General features: G+C 43.1%; 1 protein-coding gene across 1 annotated transcript in view; it reads left to right on the top strand.

The window, feature by feature from the left end:
* The window catches only part of LOC310664846 (dynein axonemal heavy chain 11-like), a 215207-nt gene that overhangs the window by 66427 nt on the left and 121555 nt on the right, over window positions 1-27225 (top strand). Inside the window, exons 33-37 of the mRNA XM_083414512.1 lie at window positions 4583-4731; window positions 7289-7439; window positions 9908-10039; window positions 13335-13508; window positions 26365-26569. Of these exons, the coding sequence (XP_083270638.1) occupies window positions 4583-4731; window positions 7289-7439; window positions 9908-10039; window positions 13335-13508; window positions 26365-26569 (811 nt within the window). The remainder of the gene's footprint in view (window positions 1-4582; window positions 4732-7288; window positions 7440-9907; window positions 10040-13334; window positions 13509-26364; window positions 26570-27225) is intronic.

The following is a 27225-nucleotide window of genomic DNA, read 5'->3' as shown; positions in this document are numbered from 1 at the left end:
TACAGTGTTTTCTGCAGTGCGGGATTACGTATAAGCTAAACAAGCTATAGCTTAGGGCCCCACTCTCTTGGGGGCCCCAACAAAATTTAAAGGAAAAAAACACCTGGATGTACACTTCCAAAATAAAAGATAAAAACCAAATAAAATAAAACTGACATACAGCAACAGTGTTTTTTTGGTGTAGGCTCCTATGATGTCAGTAATAGGCCCCACCTGTATTTCGCTATTAATATACTTCTTCTTAATTGTATTTCAGTTCAACAATCACTTTGATAAAATAAATATTTTGTTATGTGCAAATGGCTTTAGATACCTTGTTGTTGATGTTTAGTCGTTTAGTCATGTCTGACTCTTCGTGACCCCATGGACCAGAGCACGCCAGGCACTCCTGTCTTCCACTGGCTCCTGCAGTTTGGTCAAACTTATGCTGGTAGCTTCGAGAACACTGTCCAACCATCTGTCATCCCCTTCTCCTTGTGCCCTCCATCTTTCCCAACATCAGGGTCTTTTCCAGGGTGTCTTCTCTTCTCATGAGGTGGCCAAAGTATTGGAGCCTCAGCTTCAGGATCTGTCCTTCCAATGAGCACTCAGGGCTGATTTCCTTAAGGATGGATAGGTTTGATCTTCTTGCCATCCATGGGACTCTCAAGAGTCTCCTCCAGCACCATAATTCAAAAGCATCAATTCTTCAGCGATCAGCCTTCTTTATAGTCCAGCTCTCACTTCCATACATCACTACTGGGAAAACCATAGCTTTAACTATACGGACCTTTGATGACAAGGTGATGTCTCTGCTTTTTAAGATGCTGTCTAGGTTTGTCATTGCTTCTCTCCAAAGAAGCAGGCGTCTTTTAATTTCATGACTGTTGTCACCATCTGCAGTGATCATGGAGCCCAAGAAAGTAAAATCTCTCACTGCCTCCATTTCTTCCCCTTCTATTTGCCAGGAGGTGATGGGACCAGTGGCCATGATCTTAGTTTTTTTGATGTTAAGCTTCAGGCCATATTTTGCACTCTCCTCTTTCACCCTCATTAAAAGGATTCCTATTAGGTCCATAAATTACCATATAGCATATATTCAACACAAAAAACAGTGACAATTTGTTGTTGACAAAGGACAGCTGGACACAGAAAGGGCCCCATTACCTTCACTAGCTTAAGGCCTCATCAAACCTAAATCTGGCCCTGGTTTTCTGTATACATCATACAGACGAAGACTGGCTCTTAATAATAGCTTTGAACACTGTTGGGAAAGGCATGTTAGCCTGAACATGGTTATCAATTGTTGTGGTAGCATCCATCTTAGATTCCTGTAAAGCAGGAGTGGGGAACCTCAGGCTCAGTTGGATGGGGGGTGCGACACAAATACAGTCCTCCAAACATTTTTATCTGGCCTTTGAAATCCTTCACTGGCCTTCTACCCACCTCGTGTTTTTACCTGGCTAGAATGTGTCCTTGAACTCTCATGATGCTTCTTCCTTGTCTGGATGGAGTATAGAGACTGCAAAGCATCAGACATGAGGATACCTTAGAAGACCATTGAAGGACTGCTTTTGCCTGTGTGCCCCTGGAGGTAATCTTTTGAGGGCCTGCTTTGAGTGCCTCTCACCCCAAGCTCCTGAAGATAGGTTGTACAGTAGTGTTAAAGGGCCTGGTTTTGCCTCACAGGAAGCATTCACCTGATTTCTGTTTTATTCACCTGTACTGTTTTATTGTTGTTAGCCGCCCTGAGCCCAGCTTCGGCTGGGGAGGGCGGGATATAAATAAAATTTATTATTATTATTATTATTTAGGTGTCAAATCTGTGTTATTTTCCCAGTCCTAGCTGGCCATGTCGCTGTTCTCCTGTCAATACCTCTTTTAATCTAGAGCTTATAGTTTGGGGGTTTTTTTGCATCTGTAGGTGAGAATTGTTAATTTTATTCTATTTGCAAGCCACTTCAGACACTGCAAGTGGAAAGATAGACTGTAATCCTGATATGTTGCATCCCTGATGATGCCCACTTACTATCTCTACTCAACAAGGTTTTGCTAGTTTTTGAATTGACATAAGACCTCCAAAGACTGTTTCTTAAACGAGACAAAAGTGTGAAGAATAAGCACACTGCGGGCAATGATGCCTCTATTGTATCAAAACTCGGTGGAGAAAAACCTAAAATCTGTTTCTGGCCTTATTATACCAACACTTACAACCGTTTCCTATAGACGACATTGACCAAGGCTCCTGCTTATAGTAGACCGTGCTAATAGAGAAATAATTTTTTCATTGATAGACCCAGTACGGATGTGCTGTGATATAATTCGAGGTTTAAAGATACCAATAGCATCCAAAATAGAATTATGTATTTTGGAATAAAGAGCAGATCTAAACCCACATGACCTAGACTTACCCCCAACACCCATTTAGTGTAAAAGAGAGAGAGAGAGAGAGAGAGAGAGAGAATGTCTCCTTAACTAAAATGAGTAAAAGTGGAAAGTTCATGGTTCAACCTTGGAAGTGGGAGGAGCAGAAAGCTGAATCATTTTGTATTTTTTCCCCCGTATGTATTAATCTCCATTGATTAAAATGTCACCTTTATTCACCACGGCGTCCTGGCCTTTCTTTATGATGGATACAACAGCAGGAGAGCAAACTGTTGGAATTGAGATACTTTGTGCAAATTGAAAAGGTGATTTTTTTTTTTTGCCCTAATTTCACACAATGCTGGAAACCTCCTTTAAATCACATTTTCCTAACCAGCTCCTAGAATAGCTCTTGTTGTTAGATTCTAAGGACTCTATTGTAGCTTTTAAGCTAAAGTACTCAGTAGGGGATGTGTAGCGTTGCACCGCCCCTTAGGAACACCAGAAGAATAGCACCTGATGGCAAGTACAATCATAGAAGATAAAAATGGATCACACTGAAACAGGTTATCTAGGCCCACTGTGGGCCATTGCTCTATTGTAGCACACGGGATCTACAACATATCTTGTATGGCCTATTTCTCCAGTTTGCCATAAAACATTCCTCATTCTCACAGCCAAATTCCTTCCACTTCTCGCGATTTTATCGCTACTCTTGAAATACATGATTTCCCCCCCCCCTGATAAGTTTGTGTTTGGAATCATGTGTTTGGATTTCTTGTCTTGCGAAGGATTGGGAAAAAACAGTTTAATTTCTCTCTTCGATTATAGTTAAATGATGTAGTAGATGAAACATCATTTCTCTTTAGCTCAGTTCAGATATATTGCCAAGGCATGATATTGGTGTTACAGTAAGACAACAAAAAAAACCCTTCCTTCCCTTCCTTTCTCCCCCGATACTTCCTGTTTCACAGCAAACATATTTTGCTACTTTTTTTCTTCTAAAGGAGGCAAATTATGTTTTGCATAAACCAGTTTTCCTTTAAGATGGAATTGGAAATCAACAGGCAAACATGGCATCCAGTTATGCTTTGTAAACAAACCATGGTTTCCCCATTGCAGACACGGGAAACTGTGGTTTCCCTTGTAAAAGGAAGGGTAGGATGATAACAGAGCACATGTGGAGAGATGACAGAACAGAAGCAATACCACACTGTGGTTTAGCATTATATCTGAACAGCTATCTCTTAGAGCCTTTCTGCTAGCAGCTGGCAACAACACCTTTTAATTTATTTCTTTTCCAACCACTTTAGCCTTAAAATAATTGTGTGAAATACAAAGCCTCAGTTTACTTTTGCATTTGCAGCAGTACATTGATTTAGTAAAATATAACATTTTCATCTTTATTTAATTTACTTTATTTAATATTTACTTTGCTTTACTTAATTCAAGGGACCAAAGAACAGCATCTTGGAAAGAAAAATAGCCAGTTTTTTCCCCCTTATTGCCTGAACTTTTGTTTAATGTGCATTGAAACCACACCATTGCTGGCTTATTCAATTTTAAGGGATTTAATTCATAGTTTCTTCTCTTCATAAATTGTAGGTTTGATTTCATGATGATTTACTATTGTTATCCCTTTTGTTTTGCTGTTTTTCAACCCATCCCTAACATAAATTTCTTTCCATGAATCAAGATATTATATTGATTTTATTCCCATTGACAATAAAGAATCCTTTTGTGTAAGGCCAGCAAAACAAAATTGCAGAGAAGAGTTACCTTTTTGTCCATTGTGATTATTGCTGGGTAAGTGGATAGGGAATCAGTTGGCTTTTCAATGAAATGACGATTAACATGGCTTTATAAAAACATCGAAGAAATTAAGGACAGTCCAATGGGAAGTTCTCCTGCACATGTTTAATTGAAGCAGCACAGTATCACTTTCATTCATTTCAATGTGTCTTATGCAAGAGATCTTCTCATTGGATAGTGTTTGAGTTCATTCTTCTGCTGTTTTCCTGAATGTCACGGCAGATATCCATAAAGATATAAGGGATATTATTTAAACTGACAAATAACACTCATTGGAAAATAAAACCATATTCCTGTGTATTAGCTATAGCTGAACATGTGCTTTGTGATTCTTACTTTTTTTAAAAGAAACCACAACAGAACCTTAATTACTTAATTTGAAAAGCAAATACCTACTGCAATAAAATTGTAATGACTCTGTGCTTAGGTTCTGACTTTAGCAAGTAACGAACGGATTTCATTAACACCTTCCATGCGGCTGGTGTTTGAAATAAGCCACCTCCGGGCAGCAACTCCAGCCACTGTGTCGAGAGCTGGCATCCTCTATGTGAATACGCAGGACCTAGGCTGGAGTCCGTGAGTACCTCCCTTGCTTTTTGTACTTCTAATGTGCCCTTTGCAATATTACCCATTTTGTGCTCTTTCATTAGCGAACTTGAAGAAAGGCAAGATACACATTTAACAAGCAAATGGCAGTTCAGTGCACCTTGAGCCAGCAACTCTGGGGCCAGTAAAAATATATGAAGATGCCTGCTGGATCGGACAACAGACCTATGCTGTCCAAAATGCCTATGGCCATGCTTGTTCCTATGGTAGTGATGATCTCATTTGCTGCTGTACTATAAAGGTAAAGGGTAAAGGGACCCCTGACCGTTAGGTCCAGTCATGGCCGATTCTGGGGTTGCAGCGCTCATCTCGCCTTATTGGCCGAGGGAGCCGGCATACAGCTTCCAGGTCATGTGGTCAGCATGACTAAGCCGCTTCTGGTGAACCAGAGCAGCACACGGAAACGCCGTTTACCTTCCCACAGGAGCGGTACCTATTTATCTACTTGCACTTTGACGTGCTTTCGAACTGCTAGGTGGGCAGGAGCAGGGACCGAGCAACGGGAGCTCACCCCGTCATGGGGATTCGAACCGCCGACCTTCTGATCGGCAAGCCCTAGGCTCTGTGGTTTAACCCACAGCGCCACCCACATCCCATTCTTAACTCAGCAAACAGCTTGCTGAATGCTCTGTTAATGTAGCTGCCATCTGCCCAGCTGTATACTCTATGGTATTGAGTGGACAGCTGTTTCCTCAGAGATTAAGCTGATCAGTACTGTTCAAAGGAACTTGTCACTGGAGCCACAATGCACTGGTGCTGCTACTAGAGCTGTAGTATAGCCCATGTGAGCCATGGGGACATCCTCCAATATGGGAAAGGGAATATTTCAGTAGTAGAGCACCTGTGTTGAAGGCAAAAGGTCCCAGGTTCAGTCCCTAGCCCAGTGTTTCCCAAACTTGTGTCTCCAGCTTTTTTTGGACTACAGTTCCCATCGTTCTTGACCACTGGTCCTGCTAGCCAGGGATGATGGGAGTTGTGGTCCAAAAACAGCTGGCAACCCAAGTTTGGGAAACACTGCCCTAGCATATCTAGACAGGACTGGGAAAGAATTCTATCTGAAAATATGGAGGACTGGTGCCAGACCATTAGTGTGAAGAAGGCAACTTTCTAGGGAGACACAGGGTATGAGAACATAGGGGGAATGCCCAGAACTGGGCTTGCTGACTCAGTGTCTGCGGGTGAAAATGTGCCCACTGGTCCACAAAGTTTGATGACCCACACTGAGAGGAAATGTGTCTGGGGTGGTCAAGGGGAAACCCCAGATCCTATAGGTAAACAATGGGGAAGAGGGGTGAAATAATAATGCCAGGCGTTGGGAGAATTGGAGAAAGCTCAGAGAGAAAAGTTTTATTGGTGTGGAGGTGATGGCACGCGAGTGGCAATTTTTCTTCTTCTCTAAATTACATTTATTATTTCCCTCAACATCCATGGAAAACAGCATTTCTCAGTCTCATTCCTTTCAGACACCATGGCCAATGGCCAAGGATGAGGGGTGCTGAAGTCCAAAACATCTGAAAGATGGCAGATTGAGGGAGAGTGTGTCTTAGGGGTAAAAAAACGGCATTTAAAATCCTAAACTTTAACTGACAGAAGAACCATAGCTGTCAACTTACAGATTTGAAAATAAGGGACCAGCAGCCTCGAAAATAAGGGACCAGCAGTCAAAATAAGGGATTTTAGTCAACCAGCTCCCAAACCAAAGGCAGAAAGCCCAGCCAGCCCAGCAGGCAAACGAAGCCTCAAGCGGTGGTTTCCACAGCGCAGCAAACTGGCAAAGGGGGTGTAGCAAGGAAAACCACCATCACCTCTCCGCTGGGAAGCGCTGAGCAAAGGCAAGTCCCCAGGCAACACAGCCGATTTGATCGGCACAAGGCATGCAAGCTCCACCCCCAGTCGTTCTTAGACTCCTTATTGGGTGAGCAACGCAGCCAAGCAACACAGTTGGAGCCTCCCTCCTCCCTGGCCGGCAGGGAGGCAGGGAGGGAGAGGAGCTGCTTCCTTTGAAACCCGGGAAATTTAAGGGACATCATCAGTAAGGAACAGCAGCGGGACACTGCGCTGGGATTAGGGAGTTTCCCACCAAATAAGGGACAGTTGACAGCTATGCAGAAGAACACACCCATGGAACAGAATCAAGCAGCCTTCTCTAATCAGGAGCCCTCCAAATTGTTTGGACTTTGACTCTCATCACCCCTGGTCACTGGTCATAGGGGTTGGAGCTGCTGGGAGATGGGGTCCAAAATATGTGGAGGCCACTGGTTTGGGAAGGCAAAAGAAGCAGTAACTTAGTCACAGTTGTACTACAAGGCCAAACCAGTTGGAAACGGATCACCAACAACAAGGTAATTCGGAGAGGCATTTCAGCAACTAAAATAAGGCCGAACCAAGCTAAGGACATACAGTTAAAGCACTAGGCAGCCCCGCGAACAATCCTCTGCTCTTCTCATAAACCCACTTTCAAACATAATAAACAAAAGCAATTGATTAAGGGAAGGAGAAGCACCCTAAAATAAGTTTGTTTTCACAGATACGTGACTAGCTGGATTGAAACTCGCAAAGCACAGACGGAAAGAGCAAATCTAACCATCCTTTTTGACAAATATGTTCCTTACTGCTTGGAGCAAGTCCGCTGCAACTTAAAAACCATCACCCCCGTTCCAGAGAACAGCATGGTTCAGGTAACAACAACTGCAGCAGGATCTTCAGACTGCCACTCTTCCTGAGATGTGATTGTGAGAGTGTTCAAGTATGCAGACCTAGTGTGAAGGAACTTCATTATAATCACAGCATGGTTTAACATTTTGTGTTTTGTGATTCAAGTGACAAAGCAGACACAGATTGTGTAACTGTTTCCTCCTGAATTAGGGCTGATGCCATCCTCTACAGTAATCTCATTTAAAGTCAAAAAGACTACTCTTAAGACTCTTATAGAGTCAAGTTATTGTTCATACAAGTAGTATATATAAAAAAGAAATATGGGAACACTTTGGAGGTGAGGTCGGTGTTCCTTCATTTTCTAAAACGGACTCCATAATTACAATGAAGTTATTTGGCTGTTGATAAAATTGAGCTCAACAATTTAGGAGTGTTAACTGCTATACAGAATTCTGAACAGACCGTTGCTTGATCTGAAGTTACTTTAGCAAGCAAATAAAATTCCAACAGTCATTATATGGGACAAGCCCTTACTTTCCTTAAGTTATGTTATTTTTAAAATGCCATATGCATTTCTGAATGAATGCAGAAGTTATGCACTTGAATAATGCTTTTATATGAAGCTTTTGAGTGTGTGTGTGTGTTTTTTAAAAAAGCAGCTTTCTGGATCACATTATTTTTCTATGAGGAAAAAACAAAAGACAGAAATGAAAACAGTTTTTTTGTGCCTAACATACAAGGCAGAAAAACTAGAGAACTTAGATGTGGGTCTTTTGAACAGCACGGTTACATTGCATTTGGGTATTATTTTTTTGAGTCATCCGCACACATCTGCACTCCAAAAGTGGTAAAGAGTGTGTGGTTGAGGTCCCCACCCCATGACTTTTAAAAACATGTTTATTTAATAAAGTTTGCTTGCATAGATTCTGCACCACAGTGGGGACTGCCAAAGCAGTGCTCATTGCAGAACCCCCCACCTCTCTCTGTGTGTATCTGTCTCTGTGCACATGCAGAGGTGGAACAGGGCAAGATTCTGGAAATCCTGGGAGTAGGGGGAAGAAAAGGAGTGAATTTTGTGCTCATCTGTAGGAGCTGAACTGGGAAGCAAATAGGACTATGTGACACCATTCTCCCAGAGCAGTTCATGTTTCCCTCTTATACTGGAATTGAGCCAATATCTGCAGCTGTCACAAAGCTCAGTAACTCTATATGTTCCCAACCTATATATTGCAGAGAACACTCTTCCACCTTGTAGGCCCAGTCCCATAATTTGAACACAGTCTGATAGAGACTTCCCTCTGCTCTTTTAGCCTAGGTATGTGTGCTTAAGAGGGTAATATCAGTTACCAATATTTTGGGTTGCCATATTTAAAAAAGTAAAAAACAGGACATCCTGAAAGTTGCTGAACTTTCTTTTAGGAAAACACCGAGATTGTTGAGCTTTCTTTAGGAAACCCCCAAAGTTGTTGAGATTTTTTTTAGACAAAAGCCAAAGTTGTTGAGCTTTTTCTTGCAAGAATGCAAAAAAAAAAAAAAGTATTTTTTTGTTTGACTTGCCTAAGATCCAGGACAAAGCGCCATCTTTCAGAAATTCCTCCGGGGTGTCAATTCTGTCTTTGAAATCCCGGTAATGTCTGGGACATATGCCAGCCCTACCAATATTACGCTTCCTGAAAACAGGCTTTGCATGCAGAACACATTCCTGTAGACCAGGGGCAGCTTACCTTTGATCCTCCAGGTGTTGCTGGACTACAATTCCCATCAAACCTAGCCAACATGGCCAGTGGTCAGAGATGATGGGAGTTGTAGTTCAACATCTAAAGGACCATATCATAGTGTGGACCTCTCTGCCTCTACCACTGCCATGTGACACCCTCCAGGAATAGTATATGACAAATTCCTTCTTCTTGCATCTGTTACCACTTTTCAGTGGCTGAATACAGTTTCCAGTCCTTCACCCCAGCTCTCAAACAGCTCTTCCATCTGCAGTGTTTGATTCAGTTGCCCATGGGCCAGAGAAGAAGTGGGGACTGCACATAGATCCACACTGGGAATTAATCTTCCCCCTCCCTCTTCAGTTTAACAATTTGTGTATGTTGCTTAGGTGTGCCTAACATATTGCAGGAGCAGCTACCTAGCAGGCTTTCCTGCCTATAATAAAGGGAACTCGCCCTCGACCCATTGCTTTGGTCTCCTGTGTGTGACTTTTTTTCTTCTATGCCAAATCTTATACCAGTCCTACTCAGAGTAGACCCACTGAAATTAATGGGCATGGTCTATTAATTTCAATGAGCCTACGCTGAGGGGAACCTAGTCAGATGCCGTCCTCTGTAATTATAAATACATCACAATGGTTATGTGATGTGTTTTAAAATATTTATTATATTGGGACAGTAGCAGCTATAGAAGTAGAAATAAGAATATAAAGGATGTAGGGACTGTATTCAGATATCTTTATTCTCTCCTTCCTTTTTATTTATTTTCACTGAAGACTTTGTGTTCATTGCTGGATTGCCTCCTGACCCCGAAAAATGCTCCCCCAGACTCTCCTCGTGAACTCTATGAAGTATATTTTGCATTTGCAAGTATATGGGCCTTCGGTGGTGCTTTGTTCCAAGATCAGGTGAGTGGCTGGTTTTGAGGGAAGATAACAGTATTTTGGTAGAAGAAGAAGAAGAGTTTGGATTTGATATCCCACCTTTCACTCCCCTTCAGGAGTCTCAAAGCGGCTAACAGTCTCCTTTCCCTTCCTCCCCCACAACAAGCACTCTGTGAGGTGAGTGAGGCTGAGAGACTTCAGAGAAGTGTGACTAGCCCAAGGTCACCCAGCAGCTGCATGTGGAGGAGCGGAGACGCGAACCCGGTTCACCAGATTACGAGACTACCGCTCTTAACCACTACACCACACTGGCTCTCTTCAAGTTTGGTATTCTCTTCAAGTTTGACAGCAACCATTCCTGCATCGCACAGGGTTGGGCTACATGACCCGTGAGGTCTTGTACAACTCAACAATTCTATGATTCTATCTTCCAATCAATGGCGTGCGGTGAAATTTTCCGTAGTGGAACAGGGCCAGAGGCATCAGCTTGCAAGAGTGACGGGGGGGGCGCGACATCACATGTGTGACCTCACAGCATCCCAACATCACGTGCCTGAGCACTGTGTCTCCCTCCCTAAGCCAGGCAGAAGCATGCCGGGCTTTGAGAAGCAGGCGCCAGGCTTTAATACTTTAATATTCTAATTTACCAGGAACGTTTAGGAGACTAGTCTAGTCTCCGTAGTCCACTGACTGCACCCCACTGCTTCCAATATATTTTCAATAAGAAAGGAGACAGGAAAAATAAGCCAGTAATATTTGTATCATTAACTTCAAAATTATGGCTGTGAGTGTGTGGTTTTTATACAGTCGTACCTCAGAAGTGGAACACCTTGCGAGTTGAATGTTTTGGCTCACAAACGGCGCAAACCCGGAAGTGAGTATTCCAGTTTGCGAACGTTCTTCGGAACCCGAATGTCCGACGCAGCTTCCGATTGGCTGCAGGAGCTTCCTGCAGCCAATTGGAAGCCGCACCTTGGTTTCCGAATGTTTTGGAAGTTGAATGGACCTCCGGAACAGATTCTGTTCGACTTCCGAGGTATGACTGTATTTACATAAAGATCCAGGAGATCTCACCTTGGCCTAGTTGCTGAACAACAGTGATGTTCTCCACTTCTACCGTCTGTCACCCCAAAGTGATACATCCAAGATGCCCACCTTCAAATGTGCATTTTAGCAATTATTCTAGAAAATTAATATGCATTCACACATGATTCTGGACACACCACTCCTTTGTGTACTGTAGGGGTCAGAAATCAGAATACACTGTCCATGCCAGATAAGGCCTGGACATATTTTTATGTAGCACAGTTGCTCTGCCTTGTTGCTAGTTATTCATGCCCTTTTCTTTGGGTTCGTTCTTGTGGCGATATGTTCTACAGTTTCCATTTCTTACATTTGACACTCGATAAACATTTTTGGCCCTGGGAAACATAATATACACCATAGGGATTTTCTAATCTCTAGCACCTACCATCCCACAAGCCAACTATCCCACTAACTCCTGCTTCTTGCAAGTTCTGAAGGAAAAGCATCAGACGATCACAGTAATTTTCTGCCAGCAAGAACACATATCCCTGATATAGCTGATCCAACAGGAAGGAACTTTTCTCAGCCTAATGATTCATGACTGTTCTCTCTACAGGGATATACAGACCCAGGAAATACTCTGAGCCTCCTGTTTCCTTTTACCACTTGCCAGGGTCTCCTACCAACATCTAGTTAATATTGGCTGTGATAGAAGACTTTTCACCCTAACAACTGATGAAGTAGCTGGCAGATCACTACCCCTTTTGAGTGGATTTAGGCCGCTGATTGGCTACCAAGTCTATATTTGTCAGAACAGTGAAATAAGGCAAATGTGTCTCCAGATTCTTGTTTCCCTTCCTTTCTTTAATATCTCAAGACATCTCAAGCTGCTTGGCTTGATTTCTTTAAGAAGCAAGCTGAACCCTATCACACCACGGATGCATGTATTGTTAAGTGCCAGAACCTGGCTCACCTTTACTGCATTTTTCTGATGTGCTTGGAAGAAGACTTTGAATGTGACAGTATGTTAGGGTGGGCATTCCGTATTCTGCGAGTGAGGGACTTAGCATGAACCAAATGGCATTTTTGCTTCCAGAAAAACTCTGTGGCCACTTCCTTTTGTTTCTCGTGTAACTCTGTGCTCTCTGGTGTCACCCGAAAGCATGCAGCAACATGTGATTATAAAAGAATAAAGGGCCTTGGTATTTTCATTGTAAGAAAATAGACAGTCTAGGAAACCTCAGGGTTAAAAGGTTACTATCGAATAGTTCCTTGAGTTATTTCCCATAACTTAGATCAGTGAACATAGTTTGGGAGAAAGTCCTTCAGCTCCTGCAGTTTCTATGCTATGAACTTAACATTCCCACTTGGTTTTTTCTTTTCTTTAAGCTTTCCTCTCTGTTTTATAATGGTAAGGAACATAATAAGCTGTCTTTTATTTAAACAGACCATTGGTTCATCTGGCTCACTCTCGTCTACAATCATAGGCACTGACTCTCCAGATAGCAGTCTTTCCCAGCCCTGCCTGGAAAGGCCAGGGACTGATCCAAGGATCTTCTACAGTACATGCAATGCATGTGTTCTGCTCAGTGGCGTAGCATGGGTTGTCAGCACCCGGGGCAAGGCAAGTAATTTGCGCCCCCTAACCCGTGGATTTGCGCCCCCTAACCCTAACCCCCAGATGTTGCGCCCGGTGCGGCCGGGCCCCCCTGCACCCCCCACGCTACGCCACTGGTTCTGCTGTTGAGCTATGCCCCTTGGTTGTTCTAGTGCTGCTTTAATTGTTTAAAATATTTCTTGAATGTCACCCAGAGGATGGCAGCTATTTTGGGTGCCTGCAAAACAGCAAGCAAGCAAGGTAAAGGTAAAGGTAAAGGGACCCCTGACCATTAGGTCCAGTCATGACTGACTCTGGGGTTGCGGCGCTCATCTCGCTTTCTTGGCCGGGTCATGTGGCCAGCATGACTAAGCCGCTTCTGGCGAACCAGAGCAGCACATGGAAACGCCATTTACCTTCCCGCCAGAGCGGTACCTATTTATCTACTTGCACTTTGACGTGCTTTCGAACTGCTAGGTTGGCAGGAGCAGGGACCGAGCAACGGGAACTCACCCCGTCGCGGGGATTTGAACCGCCGACCTTCTGATTGGCAAGTCCTAGGCTCTGTGGTTTAACTCACAGCGCCACCCGCGTCCCGCAAGCAAGCAAACCAACATACAAATAAAATGCTCACAGTCGGGCTAGCATATCTCTCCCCGTGTTTCATGTCTGGCTCCCCTTTGTTCTGTTTTTCAGCTAATTGATTATCGCATGGAGTTTAGTAGATGGTGGATCAAAGAAATGCGGACAATAAAATTTCCTTCCCAAGGGACGGTTTTTGATTACTTCATTGACCCGGATACGAAAAAATTTACTTTGTGGAGTGAGAAAATTCCAGGCACCGAAATAGAAGCAGATGTCCCTCTCCAGGTAGGACAATCCACTGCAATTAGTCATAAGAGAAGCAGCACATATCTGGATAATTACGGCTGGATTAGGGGGAACACAAAGTGCATAACAAGTTGGAGTTCAAGTGTTGCTAATTATCAAAGCAGTGTCACAACACAAGGAATACTGCGCCAGTGGAAAGCGCATTGTTATTACGAAAAGGGTTTTGTTAAAGCAGATTCTGTTCATTGGGTTTTGTCTTGACGCTATAGCTGGGAAGAAGTCCCGAAGATTCCTATAAGTATAGTAATATTTTATCCATGCAGACCTGTGTCAGGGCCTGGCAGACCAAGGAGGAGGATGAGCTCACGGGGAGCGCAGACTGGGGAGAGGACAATCCCAGGGAGGGGGCCATCAGCCTCTGGGGCCTCTACTATATTGTTGGCACCTATCTATCTCAGGAGACAATGGGAGAATGCACCTTCAGAAATAGAGTTGAGCCGTTGGAGAGTTACAGTGCCTACTGTGGCTGTAGAGAATGATATGGGAGAGACATGTTTTGTTGCAGCTGGGGCAGATGAAGGCATCCAGTCGTGCTGCTACAGGTGCATCATGGCGCTTCTTCTCTCTGCATTCTTCCCAGCTTAGTGGGGTGGGGAGAGAGAATTGGCCACTAGTAACCCATTGATTGAAGGGACGTGGGTGGCGCTGTGGGTTAAACCACAGAGCCTAGGGCTTGCCGATCAGAAGGTCGGCGGTTCGTATCCCCGCGACGGGGTGAGCTCCCGTTGCTCGGTCCCTGCTCCTGCCAACCGAGCAGTTCGAAAGCATGCAGTGCAAGTAGATAAATAGGTACCACTCCGGCAGGAAGGTAAACAGCGTTTCCGTGAGCTGCTCTGGATCGCCAGAAGCGGCTTCATCATGCTGTCCACATGACCCGGAAGCTGTACGCCGGCTCCCTTGGCCAATAAAGCGAGATGAGCACCGCAACCCCAGAGTTGGTCACAACTGGACCTAATGGTCAGAGGTCCCTTTACCTTTAACCCCTTGATTTCCCTCCCATGTTATTTCCACAGTGGGCTCGTCCCACCGCCCATGCCAGCTCCTTCCAGGAAGGAGGAGGCATGTGAGAGTGAGACAATCTCTGTGTACTCAGAGGGGCAAAGGAAATTCCCAGAGACGCAACCCCTATCCCTTCCATCAAGAAGGAGTGAGAAACTCAGGCAGAAGAGGGGGAAAGCAACCAGTAGGGAGTGGATGCCTGAGCGAACCTCTCTTCAATATTTAGGGGGGAGACAGAGGACTGCAAGAGGTCCATTCAACTTTCCTAAAGCCAGGGTACAGTTTAGCAGTCAATGACCTCAAGAAGCCAGGGAGGCTGGTAATTCCACAGAGGTGTTTTGTTCGAACGGTGCTAGCTGCAGTGTTGCTTTGGTGTGAGCAGAGGCAGCTCCTTGCCTCCTGTGCTGAAGTTCTAGCTCATGCTCATCCCTATTAATTCTGTTGACACTTTTTCTGCCGCCCTTCAACTTTTTCCATGTGCAAGAGAACGGGGAAAACATACTTTTGTCATTACAAATAGCTCAGAATGCTAACCTCAATTGCCTGGAGGTAAGCCCAATGAATGCAGGCTGCATACACACTATACATTTAAAGCTCATGACTCCCCCGCCCCCAGAATCCTGGGAATTGTAGTTTGTTAAGGGTGCTGGGAATTGTAGTTCTGTGAGGGGCAAACTACACTGCCCAAAATTTTCTTAGGGGAAGCCAAATGCTTTAAATTGTGTAGAAATGTTCCTGAAGGCCTGCAAACACCATTGTAGTAGTATTAGTAGTAGTAGTAATAATAATAATAATAATAATAATAATAATAATAATAATAATAATAATATCTATTTCCCACCCATCTTGCTACATTTCCCCAGCCACTCTGGGCGGCTTGCAGAATATATAAATAATAATAAAGCCTCAAACATTAAAAACTTCCAGATACAGGGCTGTCTTCAGATGTCTTCTAAAAGTTGTATAGTTCTTTATCTCCTTGACATCTGAAGGGAAGGAGTTCCACAGGGGGTGGGGCGCCACTACCGAGAAGGCCATCTGCCTGGAAGACAAGATAACCCCAAAATTAATTGGTAGTTGTAGCAAGAATGAACTCATATATGTTTATATTCACTTGCTTTGATATATGCTAATTGGCTCACTTTGATGATGTGCTTATCTGTGAACCCTGGGATGCTGGGGTTTTGGCACAGAAAGGGGAGCTATCTGCAAACTTTGGATAGCTGTCACCTATTATCTCACCGGTCAGGTGAATTGATGGGAAGGTCTGGCCAAACTGACGTATGCTGCTTTGTGTATTAAAAATGTATAAATGTTTGCTTGGGTGTGGACAAGTCATGATGACATCTCACTGTTCGTTCTGCATCTGCAAAGGCAGTGGGGCTCCTTAGGTTGTGCTGCAAGTACGGTTTTTCTTATAATAAAACACCCTGGTATATTTGACATTATTCTTGGGTATCCCTGCACCAAACCACTCCCATGTGCCTGCCTTTGGGCCAGTGGATCAGGACAGTAATGCAGCCTCAGTAGGATTTATTACTTGAGTAGACATGGTTGGTGCTGTGGGATGCGGGTGGCGCTGTGGGTTAAACCACAGAGCCTAGGACTTGCCGATCAGAAGGTCGGTGGTTTGAATCCCCATGATGGGGTGAGCTCCCGTTGCTCGGTCCCTGCTCCTGCCAACCTAGCAGTTTGAAAGCACGTCAAAGTGCAAGTAGATAAATAGGTACCACTCTGGCAGGAAGGTAAGCAGCGTTTCCGTGCGCTGCTCTGGTTCGCCAGAAGCGGCTTAGTCATGCTGGCCACATGACCCGGAAGCTGTACAATAAAGTGAGATGAGCGCCGCAACCCCAGAGTCGGTCACGACTGGACCTAATGGTCAGGGGCCCCTTTAGCTTTACCTTTAGACATGGTTAGGATTGTAAACAGTGAGGATCAGATAGATGACTTTGAAGAAACCATTGCTTCTTCCTCACCTGTTCATTCACAGAGCAGTCTATCTGCATTTTTCTTTTATTGTTTGTTGTTAAAAAAAAAATCCAGTTTTTTTTTACACCACTGTCTTCTTGCTTACAACAGCAAAATCAAATCACATTACCACATTAAATTTGTAGCTGCATCAAAAGCAGCAATATAAACACAATATAAGCAGGAATAGCAGCGTAAAAGAGGGGCGTAAACAGCTCTCCCCCTGCCTGCCTGCCTGCCTGCCTCTCTCTCTCTCTCTCTCTCTCTCTCTCTCTCTCACACACACACACACACACACACCCACACCCACACACCAGAGGGGAGAAAATGGAACAGACAAAAGAGGACATGCTCCCATGTCCTCCCCAAATTGTGGTGGCTCAGGAAGGTCATGAGAACCCCCAGAACAGTGCCCAGGGGGGCAAGGAAGTGAGGGAAGATTGTTCTGTCTGGCAAGTGGAAATGCTTGCACTGGCAGAACAATCACCTTAGTGTGACATTGAATCTCACCCAAAGAGTAGGTAGTGAATAGGTGAAACCTCTGATCCAGCAGAGGTGTCTGTTAACATAAGACAAACAGGCCATTAAAAAAAAGTTCCCTCTAGTGCCACCTACTGGCTAAATATATAATGACATTATCCACATACTTTCTATAGAGTGTTTCCTGTTTTCCTAAGGGCTGATGAGCTACATTTTATCTGCTCCAAGGTTCATCTGACAATCCCGGTCTTCTTGACCTCTAAGCTCTGTGTGGCAGATGCAGATGACTTTGGGTTCTCTATTTTTATTTCACATTTCAGAACATAAACATAAGAAACCCACAATATAGACTAGGGGCGCCAACTTGAATAAAATATTGTGGAGGGGGCCAGGTAAGCCCTGCTCCACATAATCAATCACAAGACACCATTCGAATGGCAATGCCTATCAACTTTTGGGAGCCCAAGCCCACCTCAAATATTTTACTGGGGGCGTGCATGAAGGGACATTGGCCCCTAGGAGTTGACTTCTATGATAGACATACAGTGGTACCTTGGGTTACATACACTTCAGGTTACAGACGCTTCAGGTTACAGACTCCGCTAACCCAGAAATAGTACCTCGGGTTAAGAACTTTGCTTCAGGGTGAGAACAGAAATCGTGTGGCGGCGACGCAGTGGCAGCAGGAGGCCCCATTAGCTAAAGTAGTACCTCAGGTTAAGAACAGTTTCAGGTTAAGAGCAGACCTCTGGAACGAATTAAGTTCTTAACCTGAGGTACCACTGTATATATTTAAAACAACAGATTGGCCAAGACTTTGGAGGATTATGTATACCAAAATTGGAAACCACCATGGTGAATGTTTTTCTGATCCTTTTCAATTGGCAAGCGAAAAAGGGGGGAACAAAATGAAACCCTCTTGTCCCCTTTCCTCCTCTCTGTTCCTTAGTGAATGACATCTTGCCAAATGAACTGGGATGGGGAAAGTGTGGTCCTCCAGATGTGGTTGGACCCCAACTCCCATCAACCACAGTCAGCATAGCTAATGGACATGGATGACGGAAGTACTCTGGCAACAGCTGAAAGGTCACAGCCTCCCTACGCATTACAGAAAACCTCTTTCTCCCAAACAGCTGCCAACTGATTGAAACTACGGGTATTAGGCAAGGACAGAATTTGCTTCCTGGTGGTTGTGGTGGGGTTTTGCTGCTAGTGAAGACGCCAGTGGTCAACCCTCCCTCCTACCCAGAGTCTCTTCTTATCTGAATTAGTTGCCATGCATTTTTATAATTTGGCTCAAAGAAAAACGCTCAAGGTTGACGTGGCCTGGGATTGACAGAACGATGGTTCTTGGGAATCCCTGTTGTCCATTTAAATTTTAATGTTTCTATCATTTGTTCCTCTGTGCAAATTAACGGCCATGGCAGTGTGTTGGGTTTCTTTTCTGAAGTCAAGACTTTAAATTTAATTCAATCGCCTAGATTTACAGCTATTCTATATTTCACAAGGCAGAATCAATAATGTGACTGAAGTGAAGAAGATAAAAATTTATGGTATCTTGCAATTTAATGGTTGAAAAGATGCAATTGGAGAGATCATAAATTGTGAAGGAGTTTATGCTTCATTGCTCCTGATTCAGTGCTTGCTGTTAGGACTTGATTTGTGACTATTCACAAGGTGTGATTAATGGTGTGATCGATGCTTGCTTCAGTGCAGTAAAGCAGTTGTAATGCTCTTCATTAGAATAAATAAAATAAATTGACTGAAGCTTTATAAAAACTGTGTAACATTTAAAATCTAAAATGTCATTTTTTTCCCTGTTACAATTTAGGTTTCTTCAAGGCATTTTCCACTTACAACACATTATTCATTGTCATTCTTCTCTCCCCTCCCCCCCCTTTCCCCTCTTGGATATTATAGAAATCCGTGTGGGTTTGGGTTAGCTTTATGCAAAGCTCACTGAAGAGGGGAAAAAAGAAAAGGAAGGGTAGGATGGAACTGACTGGAGTCTAGGAAATTGTGGTGGCTATGTTTTGCCATCTTCCCAAGGTGTGTTCTGTTCTCCAAACATTTGAAAGCTGTGAATAACTGTGGCAGGAAATGTCCTATCGTACGGATGATTCTGAAAAAAAAGAAGACAAAATAATAGTTTCCGTTGTTCCTAAACGGAGTGGTTTTGTAATTGGCTCCAAAAAGGAGGCAGTGGAAATATATGAAACATTAAAAATAGCATTTCATTATTTTGCAAAATATGGTGATGCTTTATTTTAGCCCATTAAGAAAGGGGAACTATTTTTAAAAATTGAGAACTTGGAAAAGAGGAGAGCCTTGTCTTGGTTTAGAGTTGCTTTTTTATGGATCCAGTAAATATAGACAAGGCCACCAATCAAAAGAAAGTTGGTTCCACTTAGTACCCTTTGACATTTATAAGCTCTAGTTAGCTGCAACATATTTATCCTATTGATTTCAGTGGGACCTCAGCGTAACTTTCTTCCACTGTATTGGGGCCAAGGAGTGGTGAGAGAGGCATATTTATAATATAGATCCCGTGTCAGGTGAAAGACAAGTGGGCAGCCTATGTGCCTGTCGTGGTGTAGTGGTTAAGAGCGGTAGACTCGTAATCTGGGGAACCAGGTTCGATTCCCCGCTCCTCCACATGCAGCTGCTGGGTGACCTTGGGCTAGTCACACTTCTCTGAAGTCTCTCAGCCCCACTCACCTCACAGAGTGTTTGTTGTGGGGGAGGAAGGGAAAGGAGAATGTTAGCCGCTTTGAGACTCCTTTGGGTAGTGATAAAGCGGGATATCAAATCCAAACTCTTCTTCTTCTTCTTCTGTCATTTGGCCCTCCAGCGGTGGGGGAGATAAGGATCTGGCCTGCCAGCCAGAAAATGTTTCCCATCTCTACTTGGGAATTATAGCTGGGGTGGTGGTGAAGGAACCTCTAATAGAGGAGTCTCCTAATTGAACTACATTTCCCAGAACTCTATGGGGAAAGCTAAGCACCTTAACTTAGTATAAAACCATTTTAAGTCTATTGTGTAGTTACAAACTTTAATATTCTTCATAACTTCTTCAGAAGTGAAAATATGTCTGAGCAACAGGAAGAAAGTAAACAGTGTTAACCTCATACCCTCTCTTCAGTAAAACCCGTCACCTATGCAAGAATTCTAGTTCTAAATTTTTTTATCTTCACGAAAGGTGCAGAGGAAGGTTTCAGGGGAGTTTTCCAAGAATGGTTGGCTCATCGGTAGATGAGGTGAAGCCATGAAGCGCACACACGTGCACCCCTCATTTTCTGCAGTGTTGTTGTCGTTACATTTTAATTTATTATATTATTAGGTGGGTTAGTGGGTGTGAGGACACCTGCAACTGGTATACGAAAGCCCTTGCTACACCCTTTTTACCAGATATTCTGCAGCCTCTCTATCAGGATACAAGCGAAGAAGGGGGAGCGTGGCTGGTAGGGAGACAGGCATAGGGGCTAGGGAATACAATGGATAATTTTCCAGCTGTACTTTTTGCGGCTTGCTCACCAACAGAACCACTGTTGGTTCCGGCATCCTTCCTGGAGCTGCCAGACTTGTAATTTCTGGAGTTCCGAAAGAAAGGTTTGGCCCAAAAGCACCTCACATAGGAGTGAAAGCCGGAACAACGCTTGCATTCGCGAGATTAGCGGCATTAAAGGCTCCATTGTTACAGGCTCCCAGCAAACCCGGCGGGCCACCTTTTGGGTGGGCTTTTGCGTTTTTGTGGGGTCATCCTTCTTCTCCACCTGGGGGGTGACCCATAACATCCAGGCATCAGGCTCTTTCACATCCCACCTGGAGGTGGATATTTCCGCAGCCTTTTCCCTAAATGCCTCATCATATTCTATGGCGTTGCTTCACCAGCCATTGCCTTTGCGGTTAGGATATTACATTGGTAATTAAATGAATGCCAGCCCTGGTCAAGGTAGGCTACAGCAACTACCCCAGCATAGACTGAAACCACTGCTCACCGAGGAGGTATGGTAAACAGCCATTCTGACCATATTTACAAGCCACTAATTATATAGAAAAGCAGGAGTCATAGAGTTGGAGAGGAGCTTATAGGCCACATTCCAAACTCCTGCTTGGTGCATGAAATGTAAAGCTAAAACAATCCTCAATAGATGGTTGTCCAGTCTACTGGAAAACCTCCACCAATTCAAGGTAATAATTGGTTCTGTTGTTGAACTATTGTTGTTTAGTCGTTTAGTCGTGTCCGACTCTTTGTGACCCCATGGACCAGAGCACGCCAGGCACTCCTGTCTTCCACTGCCTCCCGCAGTTTGGTCAGACTCATGTTTGTAGCTTCGAGAACACTGTCCAACCATCTCGTCCTCTGTCGTCCCCTTCTCCTTGTGCCCTCCATCTTTCCCAATATCAGGGTCTTTTCCAGGGAGTCTTCTCTTCTCATGAGGTGGCCAAAGTATTGGAGCCTCAGCTTCAGGATCTGTCCTTCCAGTGAGCACTCAGGGCTGATTTCCTTAAGAATGGATAGGTTTGGTCTTCTTGTAGTCTATGGGACTCTCAAGAGTCTCCTCCAGCAACATAATTCAAAAGCATCAATTCTTTGGCGATCAGCCTTCTTTATGGTCCAGCTCTCACTTCCATACATCACTACTGGGAAAACCATGGCTTTAACTATCCGGACCTTTGTTGGCAAGGTGATGTCTCCGAACTATAGGCACTATCAAAAAGTGTCTTCTAATGCTCAACCAAAATATTATGCCCATATAAAGCTGTTTGCCACAAAAATCTGTATTGCTTTTTGACTGTCAACAGTCTACCACTGGGTTTCCCAAACGGGTCTCCAGCTGTTTTTGGACTACAATTCCCATCTTCCCTGACCATTGGTCCTGCTAGCTCGGGATGATGGGAGTTGTAGTTCAGAGACAGCTGGAGACGAAATTTGGGAAACCCTGGTCTACCCACTTGGAATTTGAACTCACAAATTCATTCCCTTTTCTCTGCATTTGAATATTTTTTACTACTATTATCCCCCCAGTGAAGTGATTCTATTCAATGTAAAGCAATATAGGCAAAGGAGACCTAGATAGTTTTTCTTCAGTGATAACTGTTACCTGTGCAGCCTCATTATTACTTTCAGCAAATCAGCCAGCCCTGTAATACTCATCTTTCTTAGGCATATAGTTTTCCAAATTCTCAACTTAGTGATCAGCTTAGTGATATGTTGAAAAATAAAGGATATAGCACATGGTGGGCTCTGCTGCGTGTTGGGGTGTGAGGGGGAAGCATCCTATTCTCTGTGTCTATCCACAGGTTCCTTCTAGATCCCTCGCAGTTCATTAGGAGGTTGCTCAATTTATTAGAAACCAATCATGCATTCATACATTCTTCCATCTGAAGTGCACTTTTAAATGTTAGACTATACACTAATCAAGTTGAACATGATAATGAGAGCACGTTCACATTGTTAAGGTAAATGATCCAATGCACTCATAGTGAAGACTTATTTGAACTACAATTGGAGCTTTTCATTGCAATATTGAACATTCTGGGGAACTTGGAGTGCGTTGTTTGGTGGCTGACTTGCAAATGTCTGATTATCATTATCTTGCTGGCGGTGGGTTGGCCATTTCACTCCTGCTTTCAGTTGCTTTTCTAGGAGTCATTAGAATTTTATGGCAAATTGGGAACTGGATTCTAGATGTTATGAATATTAATGCCCTTCCTTTTCTTACAAAGGCAGACACAAATATTTATTTATTTACGGCACAATCCTATAGATCGTTGCTTAGAGCTAAATCCCATTTTCAGTGCGGCTTGCTCCTGGGAAAGTGGGTATGGTGTCACAGGCTTGTTTCTTTATTTCCATTGATTAATAATCTGCTTCACTGTATAGAGCAAAGGTAGATTGTTTACATTTTTACATCTTCATATTTAAAGCAACAAGAGCAAGATGCCTTCTTAAGAGGGAATGAGTAAAATCTCAGCTTTGCCAACTTCTATTGGCCAAGGCTGGGCCCCCCAAAGTGGATTGGAATTGCCATTCCAGTGGACCACGTTATGTGATTGATTAGGCGGGGCTGGGAATACCTGCCTCTCCCCCTCCAATATTTTATTCAAGTTGGTCCCCCTGTGGCAGACAACTGCCATTTTAGGCCCTCAAAATTCAGTGCCCAATCTGATGTGGTCTTGGGCATTGTATTTGGGGGGATTTAAGATGTCATTCACATGCTATCAATGGCCTGGAGCTGAAAAGGAGCTCACCTCATATTTTAAAGCCCCACCCACTGCCAGGGGTCTCAGGATTGCTCAGGCATAGATAGAGTGTGCGCAAGTGAGTTGAGGGTGATGGCTGTTGTAGTGTCAAGCCAAAGAGACGTGAAGCAGGGCCTCCATCCAGCTCTGCCACTGTTAGCCCCAGTCACTCACACGGCAGGTCGTAATTTAAAATAATAGTCACGTTCCGCCTCAGTTCAAGAACGATTGGCAGTGGATGGTGCCATCTTAGATCCTCAGAATGCACTGGCCAATATGACGTCAACATCACACCAATCATTGCATTTGGGGTGGGGTGGGGTTTAAGATTGTGACCAGTTGTTGCTGACTCCCTCAAGCTTAGGTTCTGAAATCTCTATCCTACCTCGTCAAGGGTATTGCAATCTGAGTTTCTAGTCTTGGATTTATGGGTGGCAAGAGCTTTGAAGAGCCCAGCGGCAGTTGCAGCCTGCATGGTGCACTTAGTGCCTAGTTTTTGCTGAGCAAAAGGCCAATGAAGAGACACAAGGAAGGGAAAGACCTTGTGGACTGCTGCCAGGGAAGTTTCCGTTCGAACAATGGAGGTGCAGTGATATCAATAGATTTTTTTAATTCACTGCTTTTTCTTAGCCTTTCCCCCCTTGGAGTTAGCTGCCTTTCGAATTTTGATTGCTAGACTTTTACTGCTCAGTTGGGGGAAAAGGCAGCGCTGTGGGGCTTACTTAGAGCAACATCAGTCAACTTGGTGCTATGTCGTGTCTTCTCCTCCTATGGAGCGTTTAGTGGAGGAAGGAAAAGAGCCAGGGAGCGTTAGATGAAAGAGTCCAATCTTAGTCCAATGAGAGAAGACAGGAAGTGTGTAAAAGACTCACTTTGGCCCCACAGTTGTAGTGTGGGCAAATGGATGGAAGGCATTTTGAGGCTGGGGAAAATAGGGAGAAATAAGATGGGCTTTCATGATGTCTCTTGTCTTCTCCCAGATCTACACACCCTGTACACAAACACACAAACTCTCTGTTTTCGTTTCTCTCCATTTCTCACTTTTCCAATCTTCAGTTCTTCTCATTTCCACCTCGGCTTGCAATTTCTTAAAAAATGTCCTTCTGAAAACGTACCAGCATTTCAATGTGAATTTTTCCTAATATACCAATTTTTATATGCAATTTCTTCCTGATAGCATGCATTTTTGTGTTATTTTTGCTAATAACACGAGGGCCGATAAGCTGATACTGAATCTATCTGCTCCATATGCTGGTTTTTGAAGAGACTCCTTGGAATAGCATGCTTAGTATTTGTTAACCTACCCACTGTCTCTGTAACCTCCTTTATGTACATAATTCAACTAGAAAAATGAGAAATCTGTGTTTCTTATTTGTTATTGTTGACTTTTTATTATACGCTTCTGAAAACCCATAGGTACACACACAAAAAGCATCTGAGAGAACCAACATAAATGGAGAAATCCTTTCATCCCTACTCTCAGCCAGTAGGAACATTTGGTTCCATCTTTTTTGGTTCAATGATTTTAAATAGGCCTTGAGAACCAATTTGTTTAGATCTGCTTTTAGCCGAGATATTGGACTGTTTTGTAAATATTATTTAATTGTTTAAACTGCTTCTTATTTCCTTTTAATTGGTTTAACATTGATTCTATGAGTGCTGCGCTATAATCCACAACATTTTTTAACTGCCATTTTGTTTGTTACTGTAGTGAGATGGGTTCTAAGTCCCCTGCCCTCAGTTTTCATTTATATATGTAAACCACCTCGTAACTCTTTTGCCCTAAAAGCGGCATAGAAATAACTAGAAATAAACCGAATAATAAGTAATTGAAATCAGTTGCAACCCTACCCGAAGACTACACTCGTGTCACAACAAAATAGTTCGCTCCTAAGTAGAGCTTGTGCCTGAGTGTTTCCAAGCTCTAACCTTAATCAAACCGCACAACATTTCTGTGATACAATTAAGTAATAATATGTCCATTTTCCAGTTGGCTAAACTAAGCACAGATAAGTTAATTAACTTACCCAAGAGACTACACAGTATCAATTAATCACCAAAGTAGAAACTGCATCCAGAATCACAATTAATTATAGCCTTGCTCTGATTGTTATTAGACTTTCTTCACTATAGTGCAAGCATTTCTCTTCACAACACCAGAACGAGTGTATTCACACGTCAAGCACACCAGAGACAGCCGCTGAAAAACTCTTGAAGCTTAGCGATTGATTCAATATGCAGTAGGCATATTTCACTTCAAGAATCCACATTTTTCTATCTGCCTCCTCGGGTTCTTTGTGGGCTTGTAAAAATGACAATCCATTATGGACCTATACTTTATTTTTCATTTGGAACCTTGTAGAGAGAGCTATCTTCCTCCCACCCTCTCACCACCTCACCAGATTCTCACATTATCTCCTATACAAGCTGACTTCATACTTCATTTCTGCCATTGATATGCCTATTTTCTGCAGTGTGAATGAACTGCCTGGAGTGATAAATATTAAAGTATATCTGCAATTACATTTTCAAAAGAAACTGGGCCTTTTTTGTGAATAAAATTATTGCTGCCATATTTACTCAGTTTCCCAATTTTAATTCTGATATCCTTGGGTAGAATTTTCGGTCCAACTTATTGGCAAAAGCAATTCAACATCATTTCTCTTCATTTATGTCCATGTTATATTATTTCAGCATAATCATATGGTAGCGCTATGACTTATGTTTATAGCATGTCATTTATATTTGAAAATGTGAATATAGACATTGCAATAATTCTCATATTACATTTCACTGTATTTTAAGTGACAGCAAAATGCAGTATTCCACCACATTGAGTTACAAATGCTATATAATGTAATCTTGCTAAAACAGCTATTTAGCTTCTGATCTTTGCAGTGTCAAAAATCATTCATTGTTATTACAAAATTAAGATTATGACAAGTATAAAGTCTGAGTAACTGTTATATATTTCCACTTGTTTAATCTTAATGTATAAATTCACTTTTCTGTCACCTAAATTGAAGTATAAAAACAATTACATTGATTTACATTGCGAAAGAGCACTCTTAACTGCATAACATATATCTTTCCCCCTTGTCTCTAAAATGCATATACCTCTTTGCCTTGTCTGAGGGAACAGACAGTCTTGATTCATACATCCGAGACCATTCGCTTGAGATATTTTGTGGATTTGCTTTTGGAGAAGGGTCAGCCAATTATGCTTGTGGGAAACGCTGGAGTTGGAAAAACCATTCTCATGTCGGACAAGTTTAGCAAGCTCTCAGAAGATTATATGGTGGCTAAAGTCCCCTTCAATTATTACACAACATCTGCTATGCTTCAGCGTATGTAACTACCATCATTTTACCTCCTCCTTTAATATTCTGTCTTTACAGCAGCACAACTTCAAAATTGAAAAACCATGCCATTTCACTGCAGGCCTGGGAATTAAGTAGTAGTAGTAGTAGTAGTAGTAGTAGTAATAGTAGTAGTAGTAGTAGTAGTAATATTATATTATTATTATTATTATTATTATTATTATTATTATTATTATTATTATTTATACCCTGCCCATCTGGCTGGGTTTCCCCAGCAACTCTGGGCGGCTCCCAAGAGAATATAAAAATGTGATAAAACATCACACACTAAAAACTTCCCTAAACAGGGTTGCCTTCAGATGTCTTCTAAAAGTCAGGTGGTTGTTTATTTCCTTGACTTCTGAAGGGAGGGTGTTCCACAGGGCGGGCACCACTACCGAGAAGGCCCTCTGCCTGGTTCCCTGTAACCTCACATCTGTGAGGGAATCACCAGAAGGCCCTCGGAGCTGGACCTTAGTGTCCGGGCTGAATGATGGGGATGCTCCTTGAGGTATACTGGACCAAGGCCATTTAGGGCTTTAAAGGTCAGCACCAACACTTCAAACTGTGCTCAGAATCGTACTGGGAGCCAATGTAGGTCTTTCAGGACTGGTGTTATGTGGTCTTGACGGTACTAAGATTAC

The sequence above is a fragment of the Podarcis tiliguerta genome (genome assembly GCF_965153285.1).
Source record: "Podarcis tiliguerta genome assembly, chromosome: 1".
Lineage (NCBI taxonomy): Eukaryota > Metazoa > Chordata > Lepidosauria > Squamata > Lacertidae > Podarcis > Podarcis tiliguerta.
This window is presented reverse-complemented; position numbering and strand designations above follow the sequence as displayed.